Below are 20000 nucleotides of genomic sequence, written 5' to 3' on the forward strand. Positions count from 1 at the left end.
TGTGTATCTGTCAGGACTATAATTTAAATAAATTACACAAATAAAAATGAAGGATTGAGATATGGATTAAAGTGTAGCAGTATTTGTTATGACCTAGAAACACAGATACAGTGATACTGAAAAGTTTCATTACTCATGTGATAAGAATTTGTGTTTTTTTGTTGCAGGAAAAATGAACACTACTATTAAAGCTTATGGGCTGAAAACCAGACTGTCAGTTATTTACAGAATAAATTAGTGTTAGGCTAAAGAAGTATAGACAAATATTGGAATTCTTGATTGTGTTCTGGAATTCTTGATTGTGTTCTGGAACTCTTGATTGTTTGGTGGAACACCGGAGTGTTCTGGTGTGTAGACTGAATGCTGCAGTGGGTTTTCTCCCTGCTTGATGGAGCGTCCCGTCTGGCCTGGTCATTAGCGTGCGTCTATTTTCGGCTTGTGGGAAGCTGAGCTGGTCCTATTAATACACACGTTCCCACTCATACACATTGACTATACCATATGACCAGCTGCACATATAAACTGAACTGTGATTACATTTCTGTCTGTCTGTCTTACACACACACACACACACACACACGCGCACACACACACACGCGCACACACACACACACACACAAACATGCACATGCATGCGTGCATACATACACGCACACATACATACGCACTCACATACATACAAACTCACACACACACACACACACACACACACATGCATACATACATACACACGCATACATACACACATGCTCACAAACACACACACACACACACACATACATACACACTGGAATTTGAGACTCTTCTAGCCTGGACTTTTGAAAGGGTAAATTTCTGTCTTCCAGCTTCATTCTTCACACATGTTTCATGTTACACACCCACTGGCTTGTCCCAGGGCCAGCGGCTGTCTGACGCTTTGTAAATAAACATGCTACATTAGCTCCATGTTTGCCACACAGCAGCGTGATGGTGTTGAACCTACTTTGAATTTTCCATATTAAAAAAATGTAAAATTTGGTCTTCGTGGGCAGATATAATGCTTGCACCCTGTTTGGTTTTGCAAAGAAATTTTCTCTGTAAGACAGTTCAGTTAAGATTAGAAATAGTTATATGAACATAGTTCAGTTAAGATTAGAAATAGTTACCTGATACTCTACAGGTGCTGTCTCTCTGAGCAGCCAGCTGGCATTCTGGGCAAAAGGGTGATAGGAATGATGGGTAATGTAGGCAGTAGTTTAACATATTCTTGTCATTTCTGTCGTTGCTGTCAGCAGTCCTGTTTAATTAGTGATTCATTCAACAAATTATCAGGTTCGTCTTTGATTATTTCATTTTTTGGGCACCTGTGACTCTGCAGGCATAGAGCTACATTCATCTTTCGACTGTTACTCCTGTTTCCAACACTTTCTTTTTTCCTCTTTTTCCAAGACCTTTTCTGTGTTATGACTTGTGCCTTGGGTTTGTGTAGCTGGGTAAATATTACCTGAAGCTGGCTGAAGAGAGAGAGGCTGAGACGAACAGCCGTCTGGCGGTAGACTGGCTGGTGAAAGCGGCGAAGCAAGGCCGCAGGGACGCCTCACGGCTGCTGCAGCGCTGCTGGATCCAAAAGAAAGGTGAGAGGCATTTTGGAGTGTGGGCTTTACGTGTCCACAACAAAGTTCAATCCGAATGATATTGTCTGGAAGTTAGAGAAAATACATAAGTCTTTAGTCTGGTGTGGAGAGAGTTTGCCTCCCTATCTTCTGTAGGTAAACCGTTCCAGAGGAAGGGAGAGCGGTAGGAAAAGGCTCGGGTGCCAGCGGACTTCTTTTTAACTCTTGGAACGACTAGTAGTCCAGAATCTTGAGAGCGCAGGGTGCGATGGGGGTTATAGGGTGTAATTAAGTCAGACAGGTAGGAAGGCACAAGCCCATGTAAAATTCTATATGTTAATAAGAGGACTGTAGAATCTGCCCTTGCATGAACTGGGAGCCAGTGAAGGGGAAGCCAGGACAGGGCTAATGTGATCAAACTTCCTTGTTCTGGTCAGGATTCTGGCAGCAGCATTCTGGACCAGCTGAAGACTTTTGGTACTAAATGCAGGCAGACCAAAGTAGAGAACATTGCAGTAATCGAGGGGAGACACGACAAATGTGTGAACAATGGCTTTTTTGTCAGCCATACTTAGAAAGGGCCTAATTTTAGCAATATTACGGAGGTGATAAAAGGCAGTTTTAGTGTGTTTTTGATATGAGTGACTAGCGAGAGACTAGAGTTACAAGACTAGAGTCTTCACATATCTCAGTTTTAAATGTTGATTACATTGTTACCACTCACTCATTATCTAAGCCGCTTATCCTAATCAGGGTCGCGGGGGGTGCTGGAGCCTATCCCAGCACTCATAGGGCGAAAGGTGGAGAAACACCCTGGACAGGTCGCCAGTCCATCCCAGGGCAGACACACAGACAAACACACTCACATTCATACCTGGGGGCAATTTAGTGTCTCCAATTCACCTAACCTGCATGTCTTTGGACTTTGGGAGGAAACCGGAGCTCCTAGAGGAAACCCATGCAGACACAGGGGGAACATGCAAACTCCACACAGAGAGGACCCTGGCCGCCCAGGGCCGGGAATCGAACCCGAGACCTTCTTGCTGTGAGGCGACAGCACTACCCACTGCGCCCCACATTGTTACCAGAAATGCACAAATTGCTGATACACAGGTTACCATGAATGAACTGGATACAGTTTAACACTTTAAGAGTAAAAATGGATTCATTCTGTATATGGACTCATCCTGTGAAAATGAATGTAGCGCTGTAGGAAACTTTACATGCCGATCTTTCCCTCCAGGCATCACCCCTGAGAATGAGCAGGATGTCCGGAAGCTGTCCACAGAGAGCAGGTTTGAGCAGGCAGTGCGGCGGGCAGCTATGATGATGTACTGGAAGCTGAATCCGGAGAGGAAGGAAAAGGTGGCCATGTCAGAGATGCTGAGAAATGTGGATCAGGTCAATGCCATACCGGGTACGAGGGCACATCTGTTTAGTACTGCAGAGGCATGTGGACAGCCACACCTCAAAATTAGCATTGACTTCCTTTCTCTCTCTCTCTCCCTCACTTTCTCTCTCTCTCTCTGTGGCTGAGGTTGGGGCGTGTTGCTTAAGTCTTACATCTGTCCTTTGTCTCTGGGATGTTTGTGACACTAAAGCACTCACCACTCCACTCACCACTATCTGCTGTGATGGATCTTCTCCTGCAGGTGGCTGTGCTGCTGGCACCCTGCCCAGTGTGCAGACCCAGAGAAAGGTCCTGGAGAACATGGTGACCAGTGAATGTAAGTGTGTGATGGATGGATGGAAAACATGGTGACCAGTGAGTGTTAGTGTGTGATGGATGGATGGAGAACATGGTGACCAGTGAGTGTTAGTGTGTGATGAATGGAGAACATGGTGACCAGTGAATGTAAATGTGTGGTAGATGGAAGATGGGACTTAGGATCTCTTTCTTTTATATTCACTGTAGACACATGTATGAGTGAATAAGACAGAGCTTACATACTACAGAATGTGAACATGCGAACAATTCAACGTTATCAGTTAAGAATCGCTGAGATGAAAGTGAGCATTGATTAACATATAACATACGGTCATTCTGAACTATGTGTGTAACGCACTGTTACTGCAGTAGTGTTTACTCATGACATGTTTCCACCAGTGACAAGCCCAGACACGATGACTTTAGTGGAATTAGTCGATTGTACTGGCCCTGTGTGTTTCCTTTACAGCAGGTTCCCAGTATGTTGACCTGGATGATTTTGTGGAAATCACAAAGAAATTTGCACAGGGGATTGCTCCGTGCCCACAGAGCAGTAGTTTGGGGGAGGACAGTGAGCAGAGAAGTCCTGATCATGTGACCAGTGCGGATCATGTAAGGCAGACAAGACTTCAACACAGCACAACTGTCCCCATAACACACACTACTGGATATGAATTAGTGATAGATCACTGTTGTAACAAATATGGAGAGATTCTGGATGCAGTGGGCATCAAATAAAGGAGGAGAAAGAGAAGGAATAGAATAGAGGTGTCGGCCAGCGTAGTCATGGCGTCTTCAACCTCTCCCAGTGCTCCACGCAGTGCTGTCAGCCAACTGGAAAACACCATTACAGGAAGAGCGTTTGGTTCACAGGGAAAAGAGCAATGACAGAGTTGTTTACATCCACTGTGTGGAGCTTGACACACAGTCTGGATAAGTGTGTCACAAACATGTGGAGCACAAACAGGTGGAGACAAACATAGAGACAAACACAGAGACAAACACAGGGACAAACATACATCGGAAGAGAAAAATAGAAATGCAAGAGACAAATGAAAAATATAAAAGGCATTATGTTTCAGAGTTATTAATAAAGAGCCTCGATTTATACATTGGTTGTGTATTTTCAAAATAGTTTCAATTTGGTTTGTCAGTTTCCCTCTTAATTTATCTGTGTGATTTGCATGTGGTTTTATTAATCAAGCTATTTTTTTAGTTCAGTAATTAGCTGGTGTTAGGGATGGACATGAATGATGGATTTAATTAATCAAAACAGCACTGAACTCTACTGGAGCCTGTCACACCGCTGATACCATGTGATCAGCTCTCACTGTAACTGACACCAGACTTGACTGAGGTGGCAACACATCACAGCACATCTCAACATTCTTAACAGTCTCAGTGCAGTCGCTGTGTTTGTGTGTTTGTGTGTGTGTGTGTGTGTGTTTGTGTGTCTGGTTAGGGGGGGGAAAGCGATCTGGTCCCTGTGAAAAAGCGTCAGGTGATGAAAAGGAGTTGGGGCATTGGAGGAGGTGGAATGGTCCTGGCTACCAAACGCAGTGGAGCTATGAAAAGAGCTATGGACATCAAGGCTTACTTCCTGGTGAATATTTACTTTCATATTTAAGTCTTAGGTAAAGCATTAATCTGAATAACAACAATTTGGTGCCATTTTTGCACAGGCTGGTAAGTATGTGTGTCAGATTAACGGTACATTACACAATAAGTTTAAGAGCCTTTTCTCATGTTTTCTAAAAGTGCCCTCTCCACATCTTTAGGGCAAAAAATTGACAGAGATACACAGAATAACATAACAGGCATCGAATAGAAAATTTATTCCCAACAATAATTTGACATAAAATGCACCATATGATAACTCCTCCGCTTGAGAGTTCCAAGCCTGCGCTTTCGTGTAGTTCTTACTGCTTGTCACCACAGGCTTCCAGGGCGGGATAATTCCTGCATAATTAAGGTATTCTGCTTAAAATCATTGATGATGATGTTGACTTCATGGAGTTAAATGATAAAGTAAAACTTTGGACTGCTTATTTGCGAAATGAGCACCAATAAAATGTGCTCACAATTAATGTCTTTATTATCTTGATGTGTTGTTCATGTGTCTCAGCTTGCCGTTGTTTTCCTCTTGTAGGATCTGCAGTACCCTGTGCAGGCTGTCTTTGAGATTAAAGAACGCCTCATTGACTGGGCTTCCCGTGCTGGCGTGCTGTGGCTCAGCACCATAATCCCAACACATCACGTCAATGCCCTCATCTTCTTCTTCATCATCTCCAATCTCACCATCGACCTCTTTGCCTTTGTCATCCCCCTGCTCATCTTCTACCTCTCCTTCATCTCCATGATCATCTGTACGCTGCGGGTCTTTCACAGCAGTAAGGGCTGGGAGAACTTCCGGGCCCTGACGGCGCTCCTCACCCGTTTTGAGCCTGGCCTTGACGTGGAGCAAGCAGAGACCAATTTTGGCTGGAATAACCTGGAGCAGTATTTCTACTTCATGATCTCTGTCGTCTTTGTCATCTTTACCTTCCCAGTTGCAGACAAAGGATGGATCCCCTGCTCCGAGCTGTCCACGGTGGCCATCTTTTTTACAGCACTCAGCTATGTGAGTCTGAGTCCCTCCGCAGCGGCCTATGCCCGCCGGGCTCTCATCATTGAAGTGGCCTCGTCCGTCTGCTCCTTGGCCAGCAAGCTGCCCGAGGAAATGACGATGATCAGAATGCTCGGCCATACCTTCGGCACTGTCCCTCTCGGCGACTCTGTGGTTCTCAAGCTCAGCCTGCCTTGCCTCCTCTATGTCTACTTATTCTACTTGTTCTTCAGGTTAGTAGGGAATTAATTTCAGGGTTTCAAGGGTTTAAATGCATCCGGTCTATGTATTACAGATGTCTCTAAACACTGAAATAAATTTTATCACAGATCATTTTTAACAGTTTGTCTGAGTCTGTCCTATGAAATCCATCACACCTTCCTTCATGTCCTTGCCCTGTTTGTTTCCTTAGCATGGCCCGTATGCGAGGTTTCAGAGGCACCTACTGCTTCCTTGTGCCTTATCTGGTTTGCTTCATGTGGTGTGAGTTCTCTGTGGTGCTTCTACAGAATTCTACTCCCATTGGCCTCATCCGCACCTGTGTGGCATACTTCCTGTTTCTGTTTGCCCTCCCTGTCCTGGCTTTGGGCTTGGCTGCCATGCTGCTGATCCAAATGGTCAAGTGGTTCCTGGAGCTGGAACTCACTAAGATGTTGGTGACACTGGCCGTCTGTGCAGTCCCTGTCACTCTTCGTTTGTGGACACGCTTCAGTCTCTCCCTGCTCGATGTCTTTCGTTCGATTACACAGCGTGGCCCCGTCAAGCTCATCCTTATCTGCATCTCTACAGTCGTTCTGTTCTGTGCTATCTATGTGTACAACGCTGAGGGTCTGAAGGTATACAACTCCACGCTGACATGGCAGCAGTACGGCCGGTTATGCGGCCCGCCGGCGTGGCAGGGGCGTGGCATGGCCCAGACGCAGCTGTTCTGTAGTCACCTTGACGGCCACCGGGTCACCTGGACTGGCCGGTTCCGTCACGTGCGAGTGGCTGAGACGGAAAACGGGGCTCAGTCTGTCATCAGTCTTCTGCCTGTGTTCATGGGGGACTGGTTACGATGCCTCTACGGTGAAGCCTACCCCAAGTGTGAGCCACGGAACATTACAACACCCATCACTGCCTCCTCCCCAGTTGACATAGCCACACTCCTTCGTCTCCAGGAAGAGGAAGAACTGTGTCAGATCAAGGTGCTGGCTAAACACAACTGTCATGTCAAGCGCTTTGATAGCTACAGCTTCGAAGTGACGGTTGGAATGCCAGCTGAGGGGTTTACTGCACGTGATGATCCAGCGAGTGACATTGTCCTGAAAGCCAGTCACGAATTCCGCCACGTCCTACTGAACCTGGATCCGGGCAGTATGGTGGAGTTCAGTACCAAACTGGAGGGAAAGCTGGGCTCTAAGCTTCCTGCCTTTGAGCTAAAGGCCATACACTGCCTGGACTGCAGCTCCCCGCTGCTGAAGGGCCGGCAGGTAAAAATTGAGCGGAACTGGAGACAGACCACCCTTCGTGCCATCAAATTTGCCTTTGATTTCTTCTTCTCACCGTTCCTGTCTGCCAACATCAAAGTGTAACCCACCCAGAGGAGGCCAGTGAGGGAAAGGGGTGGGGGAGGAATGAATAGTACTGGGGAGTGGTCTGTTGCAGCTGAAATGCTATAAGGAGGAAGAGTTGTCATGGGGGGGTTGAATCAGGGACAGTTTTCGTTTTATTTTCTGTGATCTCCTGACAGACTTATATCCACATGCCAATAGCAGATAGTTCATTTTCCTCTTGACACATCACTCCTAATATGAAGATTATGTAGCAGTGTGTACTTTGAGCAAAATGTCAGTTAGATTAGTCATTACAGCCAGTATTTTAATGTGATATCACAATAATATTATCCCTTAATATAAACACTACCAGTCTTTTTTTTTAATTGTTTTCCTCAAAAGTCTTAACAAAACTGAAAATTAAATGCATTTATTGCATAATGAAAATGTGCCATTTCAAGTCAGCAAAGAAACACTAAAATTAAAGTGCGACAAATTGCACTTATTTTGGTGTCTTTTGTGAAGGTGACATTAACTCTTACTTGTGTTTAATTTAGCCCTGAATAATGCATGCCAAACTCGGACTGAAATATATATATAAATGAAGTTCTCATTCCGTATCATTGATAAGAGTAGGCAAGTATTGCTCATATAAATGAGAACTTTTAGGTGTTTTGCTTTTTAATGAGGAAGTATACACAATTTTAAGCAAATTATTTTAAGTCGAATATTGAAGTGTGAGTAAGACATTTTTTTCTCATCAAAAGTATCGCTTTGTAATTATGAAATCAGGTTTAGGAGAGCTGCATGTGAATGTCTCTGTCTGATTACATACTATAATATCTGAATATCTTGGACTGTCCTTAGGTCATCATCACAATTGAAATTTCAGGACATTCAGTCCTACCATGGTGTTATGTGTCTGAGATCTAGACAAACTCTGGCCCCCACAGTTCCTCTGGTCTATAGGTTCATTACTCAGATAGTTCCTGTGCTCTATGGGTTCATTACTCAGATAGTTCCTGTGCTCTATGGGTTCATTACTCAGATAGTTCCTGTGCTCCATGGGGTCATTACTCAGATAGTTCCTGTGCTCTATGGGGTTAAAAAAAAGAAAATTGTGTGACGTCTGTGTTGGTGTTGACCTGATATCTTTCTGAGAGATGCCATATTGCACCTGTGGGCTGAATTTTGTCTCAATAACTGAAACCTTTTGGTATGTACGTGACTTGAACGAATCTCCGTATGTAAAACGTGGTCCATACATAGAGTTGTTAACTGTCCACACACATACAAACTACAATTTGTGAATTGGAGCTAAAGGGGTGTTTTGTCAATATTAAAATGTGTCTGTTGTGCCTTATAAAGATCACTCCGTACTGTGGGTTTAATGCTTGTGTGTGAATCTGTTTTTTTACACTCAGCATCTGAACAAAAATAATCTGATTTTCTCCATCCTCTGATGCATTTCACTATGCTAAATGGAAAACATTTTCAGAACAGGAACATCCACACAAGAAGTGCAAATCCACATCTGCTGATTAGATCATATTTCTGTACATTCCTTTATTCAGCTCCTCCGTTTTGTCAATAGTGTCAATACATTACATTTAAGCATCATAGATAAACACATTAATAACACTGGATAATTTTAACATGCTTTTTATGTGTGCCCTGAAAACAAGCCTTTTTCCCTGGATAATTTTGTTGGTTTGTGTGTGTACATGTGTGTACATGTGTGTGTGTGTGTGTGTGTTTGTGTGTACTGTCACTAAACATGTAAGAGGAGAATTGGAGTGATAAAGGCAGAGGGCCTATCGCCATAGCAACTACACATGAGATTGGCATGATGTAGATGAGAGGGTGGGCAAAGCAGCGTGTAACAGATGACCAAAGTATGATGTCATCATCCTGTCATGGGTTTCAACTGAACATAAAGACTGAGAAGTAACAAGATGAAGACAAAAGGACAGAGAGAGAGAGAGAGAGAGAGAGCATATGTGTGTGTGTGTGAGAGAGAGAAAGAGAGAGAGAGAGAGAGAGAGAGAGCATGTCTGCTATAATGGTGTGTTGAGAAAGAGCTGAGAAATGCTGAAAAAGAATGAGATTGGAAAAAGAAAGAAAGGCAAAGAAGGGGGTGTGTACACACACACACATACACACACACACACACACACACACACACACACACACACACACACACATATATATATGTGTGTGTGTGTGTGTGTGTCTGTGTGTGTGTGTGAGTGTGTGTGCACATATATATATAAATATATATATATATATATATATATATATACACACACACACACACACACACACACACACACACATATATATATATGTGTGTATATATATATATATATACGTGCACACACACTCACACACACACACACACACACACAGAGCAACTGATTGATAGTGACACTGTAAAAAGCGTTTTTATAGTCAAAACCGTTGGTTACTATGTGAGTTTCCTAATATAAATATAGTAAATATGCCCGCCATAAAAATGCACTGACTTATGGTGTGTTGGACATGTACTCCCATTCAGCCATGGTCATAACTGCACTCTCCTTATACAGCAGCACCCCCAACACTACACACCAGTTCACCACATTACGAGACAGTCCCTGAAAAAAGACAAAAGAAAAAAGAGGGGAAAAAACTCGAGGTAACAGGAATCCACCCTAGAGAACCAACGTTTCATCTCAGTTTCTGTCAGGACATTTCCTTTAAAACAGACGATCACAAAGCCAGCTCATTAAAAGCTAGAACTTTCCCTCATTGTTTTACAGTGACAGTGTGTCCCCCTCTTTCATTGGACCACGTCTACACGTACCTTTTCAGACATATTAACTCACCGAACTGGCTTAGTACAATAATGACCAAACACTTTGGTCACTATTGTGCAGAATAATATGTTTTAGATGATATAATGCAATCAGTAATAAGAAAAGTGCTAGTGTCTGCTTCACATTAGCAAGAATGTAGCTTCTGTGGGATTGCCTAATACTGGCAGAGGTCATCACTAAACGATTATATGGCTGAGTACGGAACCTCAGATAACATTAATCCCCAAACAGACAAAACATGGATCCTGGAGGTCCAGTCCTTTAAATTAGTTAGAGATAATCTGTGATACCTTCAAACAGAGCTGAAGTGAAATGGTCTTTGTCATATTTGTCACCGCATTCATGGAAACAAACATTGAGGTGAACGATCTGACTAGTGAGAAAAGCAAGTGTTGATATAGTGGCATTGTGGGTAGAGTCAGGAAGCACATGATAGGAAGACTGTGGAGTGCACCCCTGTTTCCATGACAACCAGGCCATGTGTGATCAGTGTCAGTCCTGGCTGGCACCCAGAGGCACCACCCCCACCAGACAAGGATCCAGAGTCTCTGAGGGGGGGCGCAGGGGGGGAGGCAGTAACAGTGCTGACAGTGGGATTGGCTGTGAAACAGAAAGCATGGAGACTGGACTATGTGAGCTGCTCATCAGGTGATATAATCCATTATCTATCCCCCATCGTCTGAGTCTGGAAGAGCACGGCTCTGAATTGGGTACAGCAGCACTGGGCTCACGTGTGCCTGTTTGTAGGTGTGGTATGTTTGTATATGGATGTTATACTGACATGTATGCATTTTTGTATGCTAGAGGTTTTCATACGGCACGTTTGCATATGTGCATATATGTACATGTATGTATGTATGTGTGTTTGAATGTATGTATGTGTGTAATGTAAGGGTTTATCTGTGTTAATGGCCCCACGCGGCCATTAAAAAGCCACCGTCACAGCGGTCGGACATTACTGCGCCTCCGGGTTCACCCGGTCCTGAAAGATGTAGAGATTGTTAGTGGCTGCTATGGCGATGATGTTCTCAGCTGGATGCCAGGCCATGTGGAGGATCTTCTTGGTAAAGTCCAGGCTGTCCACGCCCACGTCGCCGCGTCGCCGGCGCCCCCCGGTGTACACGCGACGCGTACGCAGCACGGCCCGCGGCTTGCTGCTCTCACGCCACGCCTCCAGGGTAACACCCCGCCCCGTCTCACGGTCGAACATTCGAAAGAAGCTGTTGTACGCACCTGTCATTATCACGCTGGGGGGAGGTGGGGGTCATTTGGACGATGGAGAGAAGGATACTGATTTAGCATCACTGCGGCCTTTCGATTTTCATCTGTTCTTTCATAAAGGCAGAATTAGTGGACAGAGTTGGATACTCACCTGTCTGAACTGTTCCAAACACACTCAAACTTATCAAAGATGCAATCGTTTTCATAGAGAGAGCACAGCTTACTCCTCAGGTACTCATGCACCTGCAGAGCAAAGAGAGATTTATCCACCACACTAACGGACAGAATGAAAGTGAGGGTTACGAAAACAAGGTACAGAATAATGAAAGTAAAAAAACAAGGATAGAATAATGAAACTGTGTCTGAAATTACCTTTAAAACCTTCAAAAGAATTACATTTCATCTGGTAGGTTTTAAGATTACTTTGAATTTTTGAGAATTTAAGCCAGACTTATGAAGCGGATCATTCTTAGCTGTTGAGGTAAATGTGTGTATTGCATGATGAATTACTTAATTTGTTCAGAGATTTTTGGTGCTTTGTTTTTGGCTTGTCAGACAGCTGAATGTGAACATGCTAACCTGGTAGGTTTCCACAGGACCTTTCTCCATGTTTAAGTCCCAAACCTTGACTGTGAGATAGTCGCGAGTGAGCAGGTATCGCCCGCTGTGGCTAAACTTCACGTCCGACACAGAGGAAATGATCTCGGAGAAGAAGGACTTGCCCCCTGGATCCTCTGGCTCCTCAAAGACTTGGCAAGAGAGCACTCAGTTAGTCCCAGACAACACCATACACTTCTCAGCACACACACTTTTAAGGTGACAGTGGAACATGTCTGATTTTTAGTGACTGGTTTTTGGAAAGGTTTAGCCATCAGGACGCAGGGGTGAAGGATTTCAAACCAAACACTGTTCACATGTATTCACATGACAGCTTTCAGCAATCACTGTTCAACAATTCAAATTGCATATCATGTGGTGTTTGCTGCACTGAGGAGAGTGATTAAGCCGCTGTATGAGGTCAGCTACTGGGGATCTCCTCTCCGGAATATTCTCCATAACCCCATGAGTGTGAACTACAGTACTGAATGGCAGCACCTGGCAAACACGCAGGGAAACATGCCAAACACAGGGTGGCTGTCATGTGGGGTGTGTACTGACTTTTGGAGTGTTTGTCACAGAGGGCAGAGGCTCTCATGTCACACAGGCGGAGGGTGCCTTTGCTGCTGCTGTAGACAAACAGGTGGCAGTGCTGTGGGTGAAACTCAGCCGCCGTGATGACCTCCGTCAGATCCTCCATGTTAGCCGGCTTTATGTCCACGATGTCTTAGGGCACCACGAGTCAAGAGAAATATAAACATGGAATAACGAAAATGACCCAGGATGGGGTGTGTTAAACATAGTGAATTCCCATTTTATTAAAAGCATTCAGCTATGTTTTAGCTGCTGTTTGCATGCATAAAACCAATAACATGGTCCATTATTGTTTGACAACATGTACCTTAGTAATGCATTACTAAGTCTGGCTTTGAATACACAGCTCATTTGTGTGCCAATGCTGTGAACAAGTGCAGATGTAAATGTAGAAAATAAGGCATTATCTATAGATATATTTCACTCTATCAGACTCTAAGGGGAAAAAGGTATTCTACATAATTTCAATGATTTCTGTTAGTATTTATAGTGAATGACTGAATCTGAAATGCACACACACGCACACACACACACACACGCGCACACACATAGACACACAGACACACACACACACACACGCACACACGCATGCACGCACGCACGCACGCACGCGCACACACACACGCACACACACACATAGACACACAGACACACACACACACACACGCACGCACGCACACATGCATGCACGCACACACGCATGCACGCACGCACGCACGTACGCACGCACACACATGCGTGAGCCATGCCCTGTGAGCTCTGAAAAAGGAGTGTTTCCACGGTGAATTATTTAAATGTTTCCATAGATGGGTCTCTTCATTTCTAGGTCAGCATTCTGCTTAATGGATACTACCCGTGTAGAACAAGTGTACTGTGTATAGTCCTGGTAACAAAAAGACACAATGAAGCTTATAGATTTACAAATGTGTGTAATAGGTCTGGCCTAAATGTGAAACTATGCATCTACATGACTCTGTATATGTGTGTGTGTGTGTGTGTGTGTTTATCTGTAATAAAGGATACTGAAGCTGCAGTGGGTACTGGCCACTTGCTTGTGTATTTGTGTGTGTGTGTGTGTGTGTGTGTGTGTGTGTGTGTGTGTGAGTGTGTGTGTTCGTGCGTGTGTGTGTTTATCTGTAATTAAGGATACTGAAGCTGCGGTCAGTAATGGCCAGATGCCACATGTTTATCCGGAGGTCGTCGGCTGACAGGTACGTCTCCCCGTCACTGTTCACTGAGATGGAGTTGATGTGGTAGGTGTGACCATTGGCAAAGATACGCCTGGGTCTGACCTCCACCATCAGGTCAGTGGGTTTCAGCACTGGCACCTGTGAAACAGTGAATACATATGATAATTTACAACCTTCTCTTCTCATCCAGTCACACCACCCGTCTGCTGTGTCTCACACCACCCGTCTGCTGTGTCTCACACAGTCACACCACCCGTCTGCTGTGTTTCACACAGTCACACCACCCGTCTGCTGTGTCTCACACAACCCGTCTGCTGTGTCTCACACAGTCACACCACCCGTCTGCTGTCTCACACAGTCACACCACCCGTCTGCTGTGTCTCACACAGTCACACCACCCGTCTGCTGTGTCTCACACAGTCACACCACCCGTCTGCTGTGTCTCACACCACCCGTCTGCTGTGTCTCACACAGTCACACCACCCGTCTGCTGTGTCTCACACAACCCGTCTGCTGTGTCTCACACAGTCACACCACCCGTCTGCTGTCTCACACAGTCACACCACCCGTCTGCTGTGTCTCACACAGTCACACCACCCGTCTGCTGTGTCTCACACCACCCGTCTGCTGTGTCTTACACCACCCGTCTGCTGTGTCTCACACAGTCACACCACCCGTCTGCTGTGTCTCACACCACCCGTCTGCTGTGTCTCACACAGTCACACCACCCGTCTGCTGTCTCACACAGTCACACCACCCGTCTGCTGTGTCTCACACCACCCGTCTTCTGTGTCTCACACAGTCACACCACCCGTCTGCTGTGTCTCACACAGTCACACCACCCGTCTGCTGTGTCTCACACAGTCACACCACCCGTCTGCTGTGTCTCACACAGTCACACCACCCGTCTGCTGTGTTTCACACAGTCACACCACCCGTCTGCTGTCTCACACAGTCACACCACCCGTCTGCTGTGTTTCACACAGTCACACCACCCGTCTGCTGTGTTTCACACAGTCACACCACCCGTCTGCTGTGTCTCGCTGTCAGTTGGCCTATTAGACAACATCCAAATCCACTGGTTCATTAAGCACAGTTACTTAAATGCCAGCCCTCATCAGTAATCCATAGTTCTTTAATATGAGTATTTTCTAATTCAGCGAACACCTCATAGACAAACAAATGAAATGGCTTCCTGTGGCGAGGAAGGCAGTGTAATGCAGTGATGTTATGATGTAATGACATGAGTGAAGTGTTCACCTGCAGTGATGATAATGATGTAATGACATGAGTGAAGTGTTTACCTGCAGTGATGATAATGATGTAATGACATGAGTGAAGTGTTCACCTGCAGTGATGATAATGATGTAATGACATGAGTGAAGTGTTTACCTGCAGTGATGATAATGATGTAATGACATGAGTGAAGTGTTCACCTGCAGTGATGATAATGATGTAATGACATGAGTGAAGTGTTCACCTGCAGTGATTATAATGATGTAATGACATGAGTGAAGTGTTCACCTGCAGTGATGATAATGATGTAATGACATGAGTGAAGTGTTCACCTGCAGTGATGATAATGATGTAATGACATGAGTGAAGTGTTTACCTGCAGTGATGATAATGATGTAATGACATGAGTGAAGTGTTCACCTGCAGTGATGATAATGATGTAATGACATGAGTGAAGTGTTCACCTGCAGTGATGATAATGATGTAATGACATGAGTGAAGTGTTTACCTGCAGTGATGATAATGATGTAATGACATGAGTGAAGTGTTTACCTGCAGTGATGATAATGATGTAATGACATGAGTGAAGTGTTTACCTGCAGTGATGTGACTGTGGAGATGTCCTTCAGCCGGCCCTCCTCATCTTTCAGGTTGTAACCCTCTGGTCTCTTGTCCCGCTCACTGACCTTCCAGAGTTTTATGGTCTTATCTGTTAGAATGAGATCACATTACACATCTTAATACCCCTAAACCAGTACCTGTTTTTCATGTACTGTATGTGTTTGCAGGTGGGTGTTTTTCATGTATCGTATACGTATGCAGGTGGGTGTTTTCCATGTATCGTATGTGTATGCAGGTGGGTGTTTTTCATGTATCGCAGGTGCTGTTGTAGAGATTCTGCCCAGTTTGAAAATCTGCAGTAGATTAGTATTAGTAATATTAGTAGATTAATATTGATCTTGTGTTGAAGTAGCGACTGGGAGAACTGGGAGCTACACACGGGTCGGCCTGGTCTTTTATGTCATATAATAATTTCTTTCTTCAGAATGTTCTCTGCAATCTCAGGAATCGTGTGATTAAGTAGCTTCCCAGCCCCCTCCTTGCCAAACCACCAGTCATTAGTTAATGGTGTAGCTCAGCAGCTAGCAGGACTTCACAGGTAAAAACTGGCAAAACCTCAGTGAACCCGCCCCTGAGTTTGACTAATGACGCTGTCAGGATTAGCACAGGGGGTGATGCAGCTGTCAAATGCTTTGTTCTTTTGTAAAGATGTTTGCAACTGCGGTGTACAAACATAAGAAATTTTAATAAACTCATATTTACAGTACATTTACGTTTACCAGTTCTGCTCACAGGTTAATGATTGCAGTAATGGTTGGTGGACAGGAGGAAGTGGACCGTGACTGTGTGTGTGAGTGTTTAGTGAGAGTGGAGACTGAGCGTTGGTGGACAGGAGGAAGTGGACCGTGACTGTGTGTGTGAGTGTTTAGTGAGAGTGGAGACTGAGCGTTGGTGGACAGAGGGAAGTGGACAGTGACTGTGTGTGTGAGTGTTTAGTGAGAGTGGAGACTGAGCATTGGTGGACAGAGGGAAGTGGACAGTGACTGTGTGTGTGAGTGTTTAGTGAGAGTGGAGACTGAGCGTTGGTGGAAAGGGGGAAGTGGACAGTGACTGTGTGTGTGTGAGTGTTTAGTGAGAGTGGAGACTGAGCGTTGGTGGAAAGGGGGAAGTGGACAGTGACTGTGTGTGTGAGTGTTTAGTGAGAGTGGAGACTGAGCGTTGGTGGACAGAGGGAAGTGGACAGTGACTGTGTGTGTGAGTGTTTAGTGAGAGTGGAGACTGAGCATTGGTGGACAGAGGGAAGTGGACAGTGACTGTGTGTGTGAGTGTTTAGTGAGAGTGGAGACTGAGCGTTGGTGGAAAGGGGGAAGTGGACAGTGACTGTGTGTGTGTGAGTGTTTAGTGAGAGTGGAGACTGAGCGTTGGTGGAAAGGGGGAAGTGGACAGTGACTGTGTGTGTGAGTGTTTAGTGAGAGTGGAGACTGAGCGTTGGTGGAAAGGGGGAAGTGGACAGTGACTGTGTGTGTGAGTGTTTAGTGAGAGTGGAGACTGAGCGTTGGTGGAAAGGGGGAAGTGGACAGTGACTGTGTGTGTGTGAGTGTTTAGTGAGAGTGGAGACTGAGCGTTGGTGGACAGAGGGAAGTGGACAGTGACTGTGTGTGTGAGTGTTTAGTGAGAGTGGAGACTGAGCGTTGGTGGAAAGGGGGAAGTGGACAGTGACTGTGTGTGTGAGTGTTTAGTGAGAGTGGAGACTGAGCGTTGGTGGAAAGGGGGAAGTGGGCCATGACTGTGTGTGTGAGTGTTTAGTGAGAGTGGAGACTGAGCATTGGTGGACAGGGGGAAGTGGACAGTGACTGTGTGTGTGAGTGTTTAGTGAGAGTGGAGACTAAGCGTTGGTGGAAAGGGGGAAGTGGACAGTGACTGTGTGTGTGTGAGTGGTTAGTGAGAGTGGAGACTGAGCGTTGGTGGAAAGGGGGAAGTGGACAGTGACTGTGTGTGTGAGTGTTTAGTGAGAGTGGAGACTGAGCGTTGGTGGAAAGGGGGAAGTGGGCCATGACTGTGTGTGTGAGTGTTTAGTGAGAGTGGAGACTGAGCGTTGGTGGACAGAGGGAAGTGGACAGTGACTGTGTGTGTGTGAGTGTTTAGTGAGAGTGGAGACTGAGCGTTGGTGGACAGAGGGAAGTGGACAGTGACTGTGTGTGTGAGTGTTTAGTGAGAGTGGAGACTGAGCGTTGGTGGAAAGGGGGAAGTGGACAGTGACTGTGTGTGTGAGTGTTTAGTGAGAGTGGAGACTGAGCGTTGGTGGAAAGGGGGAAGTGGACAGTGACTGTGTGTGTGAGTGTTTAGTGAGAGTGGAGACTGAGCGTTGGTGGACAGGGGGAAGTGGACAGTGACTGTGTGTGTGAGTGTTTAGTGAGAGTGGAGACTGAGCATTGGTGGACAGGGGGAAGTGGGCCGTGACTGTGTGTGTGAGTGGTTAGTGAGAGTGGAGACTGAGCATTGGTGGACAGGGGGAAGTGGACAGTGACTGTGTGTGTGAGTGTTTAGTGAGAGTGGAGACTGAGCGTTGGTGGAAAGGGGGAAGTGGACAGTGACTGTGTGTGTGTGAGTGTTTAGTGAGAGTGGAGACTGAGCGTTGGTGGACAGAGGGAAGTGGACAGTGACTGTGTGTGTGAGTGTTTAGTGAGAGTGGAGACTGAGCATTGGTGGACAGAGGGAAGTGGACAGTGACTGTGTGTGTGAGTGTTTAGTGAGAGTGGAGACTGAGCGTTGGTGGAAAGGGGGAAGTGGGCCATGACTGTGTGTGTGAGTGGTTAGTGAGAGTGGAGACTGAGCGTTGGTGGACAGAGGGAAGTGGACAGTGACTGTGTGTGTGTGAGTGTTTAGTGAGAGTGGAGACTGAGCGTTGGTGGACAGGGGGAAGTGGACAGTGACTGTGTGTGTGTGAGTGTTTAGTGAGAGTGGAGACTAAGCGTTGGTGGAAAGGGGGAAGTGGACAGTGACTGTGTGTGTGTGAGTGGTTAGTGAGAGTGGAGACTGAGCGTTGGTGGAAAGGGGGAAGTGGACCGTGACTGTGTGTGTGAGTGTTTAGTGAGAGTGGCGACTGAGCATTGGTGGACAGAGGGAAGTGGACAGTGACTGTGTGTGTGAGTGTTTAGTGAGAGTGGAGACTGACCGTTGGTGGATAGAGGGAAGTGGACCGTGACTGTGTGTGTGAGTGTTTAGTGAGAGTGGAGACTGACCGTTGGTGGACAGAGGGAAGTGGACAGTGACTGTGTGTGTGAGTGTTTAGTGAGAGTGGAGACTGAGCATTGGTGGACAGAGGGAAGTGGACAGTGACTGTGTGTGTGAGTGTTTAGTGAGAGTGGAGACTGAGCGTTGGTGGACAGAGGGAAGTGGACAGTGACTGTGTGTGTGTGAGTGTTTAGTGAGAGTGGAGACTGAGCATTGGTGGACAGGGGGAAGTGGACAGTGACTGTGTGTGTGAGTGTTTAGTGAGAGTGGAGACTGACCGTTGGTGGACAGAGGGAAGTGGACCGTGACTGTGTGTGTGAGTGTTTAGTGAGAGTGGAGACTGAGCGTTGGTGGACAGAGGGAAGTGGACAGTGACTGTGTGTGTGAGTGTTTAGTGAGAGTGGAGACTGAGCGTTGGTGGAAAGGGGGAAGTGGACAGTGACTGTGTGTGTGAGTGTTTAGTGAGAGTGGAGACTGAGCGTTGGTGGAAAGGGGGAAGTGGGCCATGACTGTGTGTGTGAGTGTTTAGTGAGAGTGGAGACTGAGCGTTGGTGGACAGGAGGAAGTGGGCCGTGACTGTGTGTGTGAGTGTTTAGTGAGAGTGGAGACTGAGCGTTGGTGGACAGAGGGAAGTGGACAGTGACTGTGTGTGTGAGTGTTTAGTGAGAGTGGAGACTGAGCGTTGGTGGAAAGGGGGAAGTGGACAGTGACTGTGTGTGTGAGTGTTTAGTGAGAGTGGAGACTGAGCGTTGGTGGACAGGAGGAAGTGGGCCGTGACTGTGTGTGTGAGTGTTTAGTGAGAGTGGAGACTAAGCGTTGGTGGAAAGGGGGAAGTGGACAGTGACTGTGTGTGTGAGTGTTTAGTGAGAGTGGAGACTGAGCGTTGGTGGACAGAGGGAAGTGGACAGTGACTGTGTGTGTGAGTGTTTAGTGAGAGTGGAGACTGAGCGTTGGTGGAAAGGGGGAAGTGGACCGTGACTGTGTGTGTGAGTGTTTAGTGAGAGTGGAGACTGAGCATTGGTGGACAGGAGGAAGTGGACAGTGACTGTGTGTGTGAGTGTTTAGTGAG

The 20000-nt window shown here is 46.0% G+C and overlaps 2 protein-coding genes across 2 annotated transcripts in view; one reads left to right on the forward strand and one right to left on the reverse strand.

The window, feature by feature from the left end:
- Window positions 1–7479, forward strand: part of wfs1a (Wolfram syndrome 1a (wolframin)) — a 9538-nt gene extending 2059 nt beyond the window's left edge. Inside the window, exons 3-9 of the mRNA XM_030787889.1 lie at window positions 1469–1613; window positions 2836–3009; window positions 3245–3319; window positions 3770–3912; window positions 4763–4903; window positions 5450–6138; window positions 6318–7479. Of these exons, the coding sequence (XP_030643749.1) occupies window positions 1469–1613; window positions 2836–3009; window positions 3245–3319; window positions 3770–3912; window positions 4763–4903; window positions 5450–6138; window positions 6318–7479 (2529 nt within the window). The remainder of the gene's footprint in view (window positions 1–1468; window positions 1614–2835; window positions 3010–3244; window positions 3320–3769; window positions 3913–4762; window positions 4904–5449; window positions 6139–6317) is intronic.
- A 3774-nt stretch (window positions 7480–11253) lies between these two features.
- ppp2r2ca (protein phosphatase 2, regulatory subunit B, gamma a) overlaps window positions 11254–20000 on the reverse strand; it is a 13368-nt gene continuing 4621 nt past the window's right edge. The window contains exons 4-9 of the mRNA XM_030788040.1: window positions 15733–15845; window positions 13861–14038; window positions 12678–12842; window positions 12099–12268; window positions 11671–11762; window positions 11254–11545 (exon numbers count right to left, since the gene is read on the reverse strand). Coding sequence (XP_030643900.1) covers window positions 11254–11545; window positions 11671–11762; window positions 12099–12268; window positions 12678–12842; window positions 13861–14038; window positions 15733–15845 — 1010 coding nt within the window. The remainder of the gene's footprint in view (window positions 11546–11670; window positions 11763–12098; window positions 12269–12677; window positions 12843–13860; window positions 14039–15732; window positions 15846–20000) is intronic.

Source organism: Chanos chanos, chromosome 11, assembly GCF_902362185.1.
Source record: "Chanos chanos chromosome 11, fChaCha1.1, whole genome shotgun sequence".
Lineage (NCBI taxonomy): Eukaryota > Metazoa > Chordata > Actinopteri > Gonorynchiformes > Chanidae > Chanos > Chanos chanos.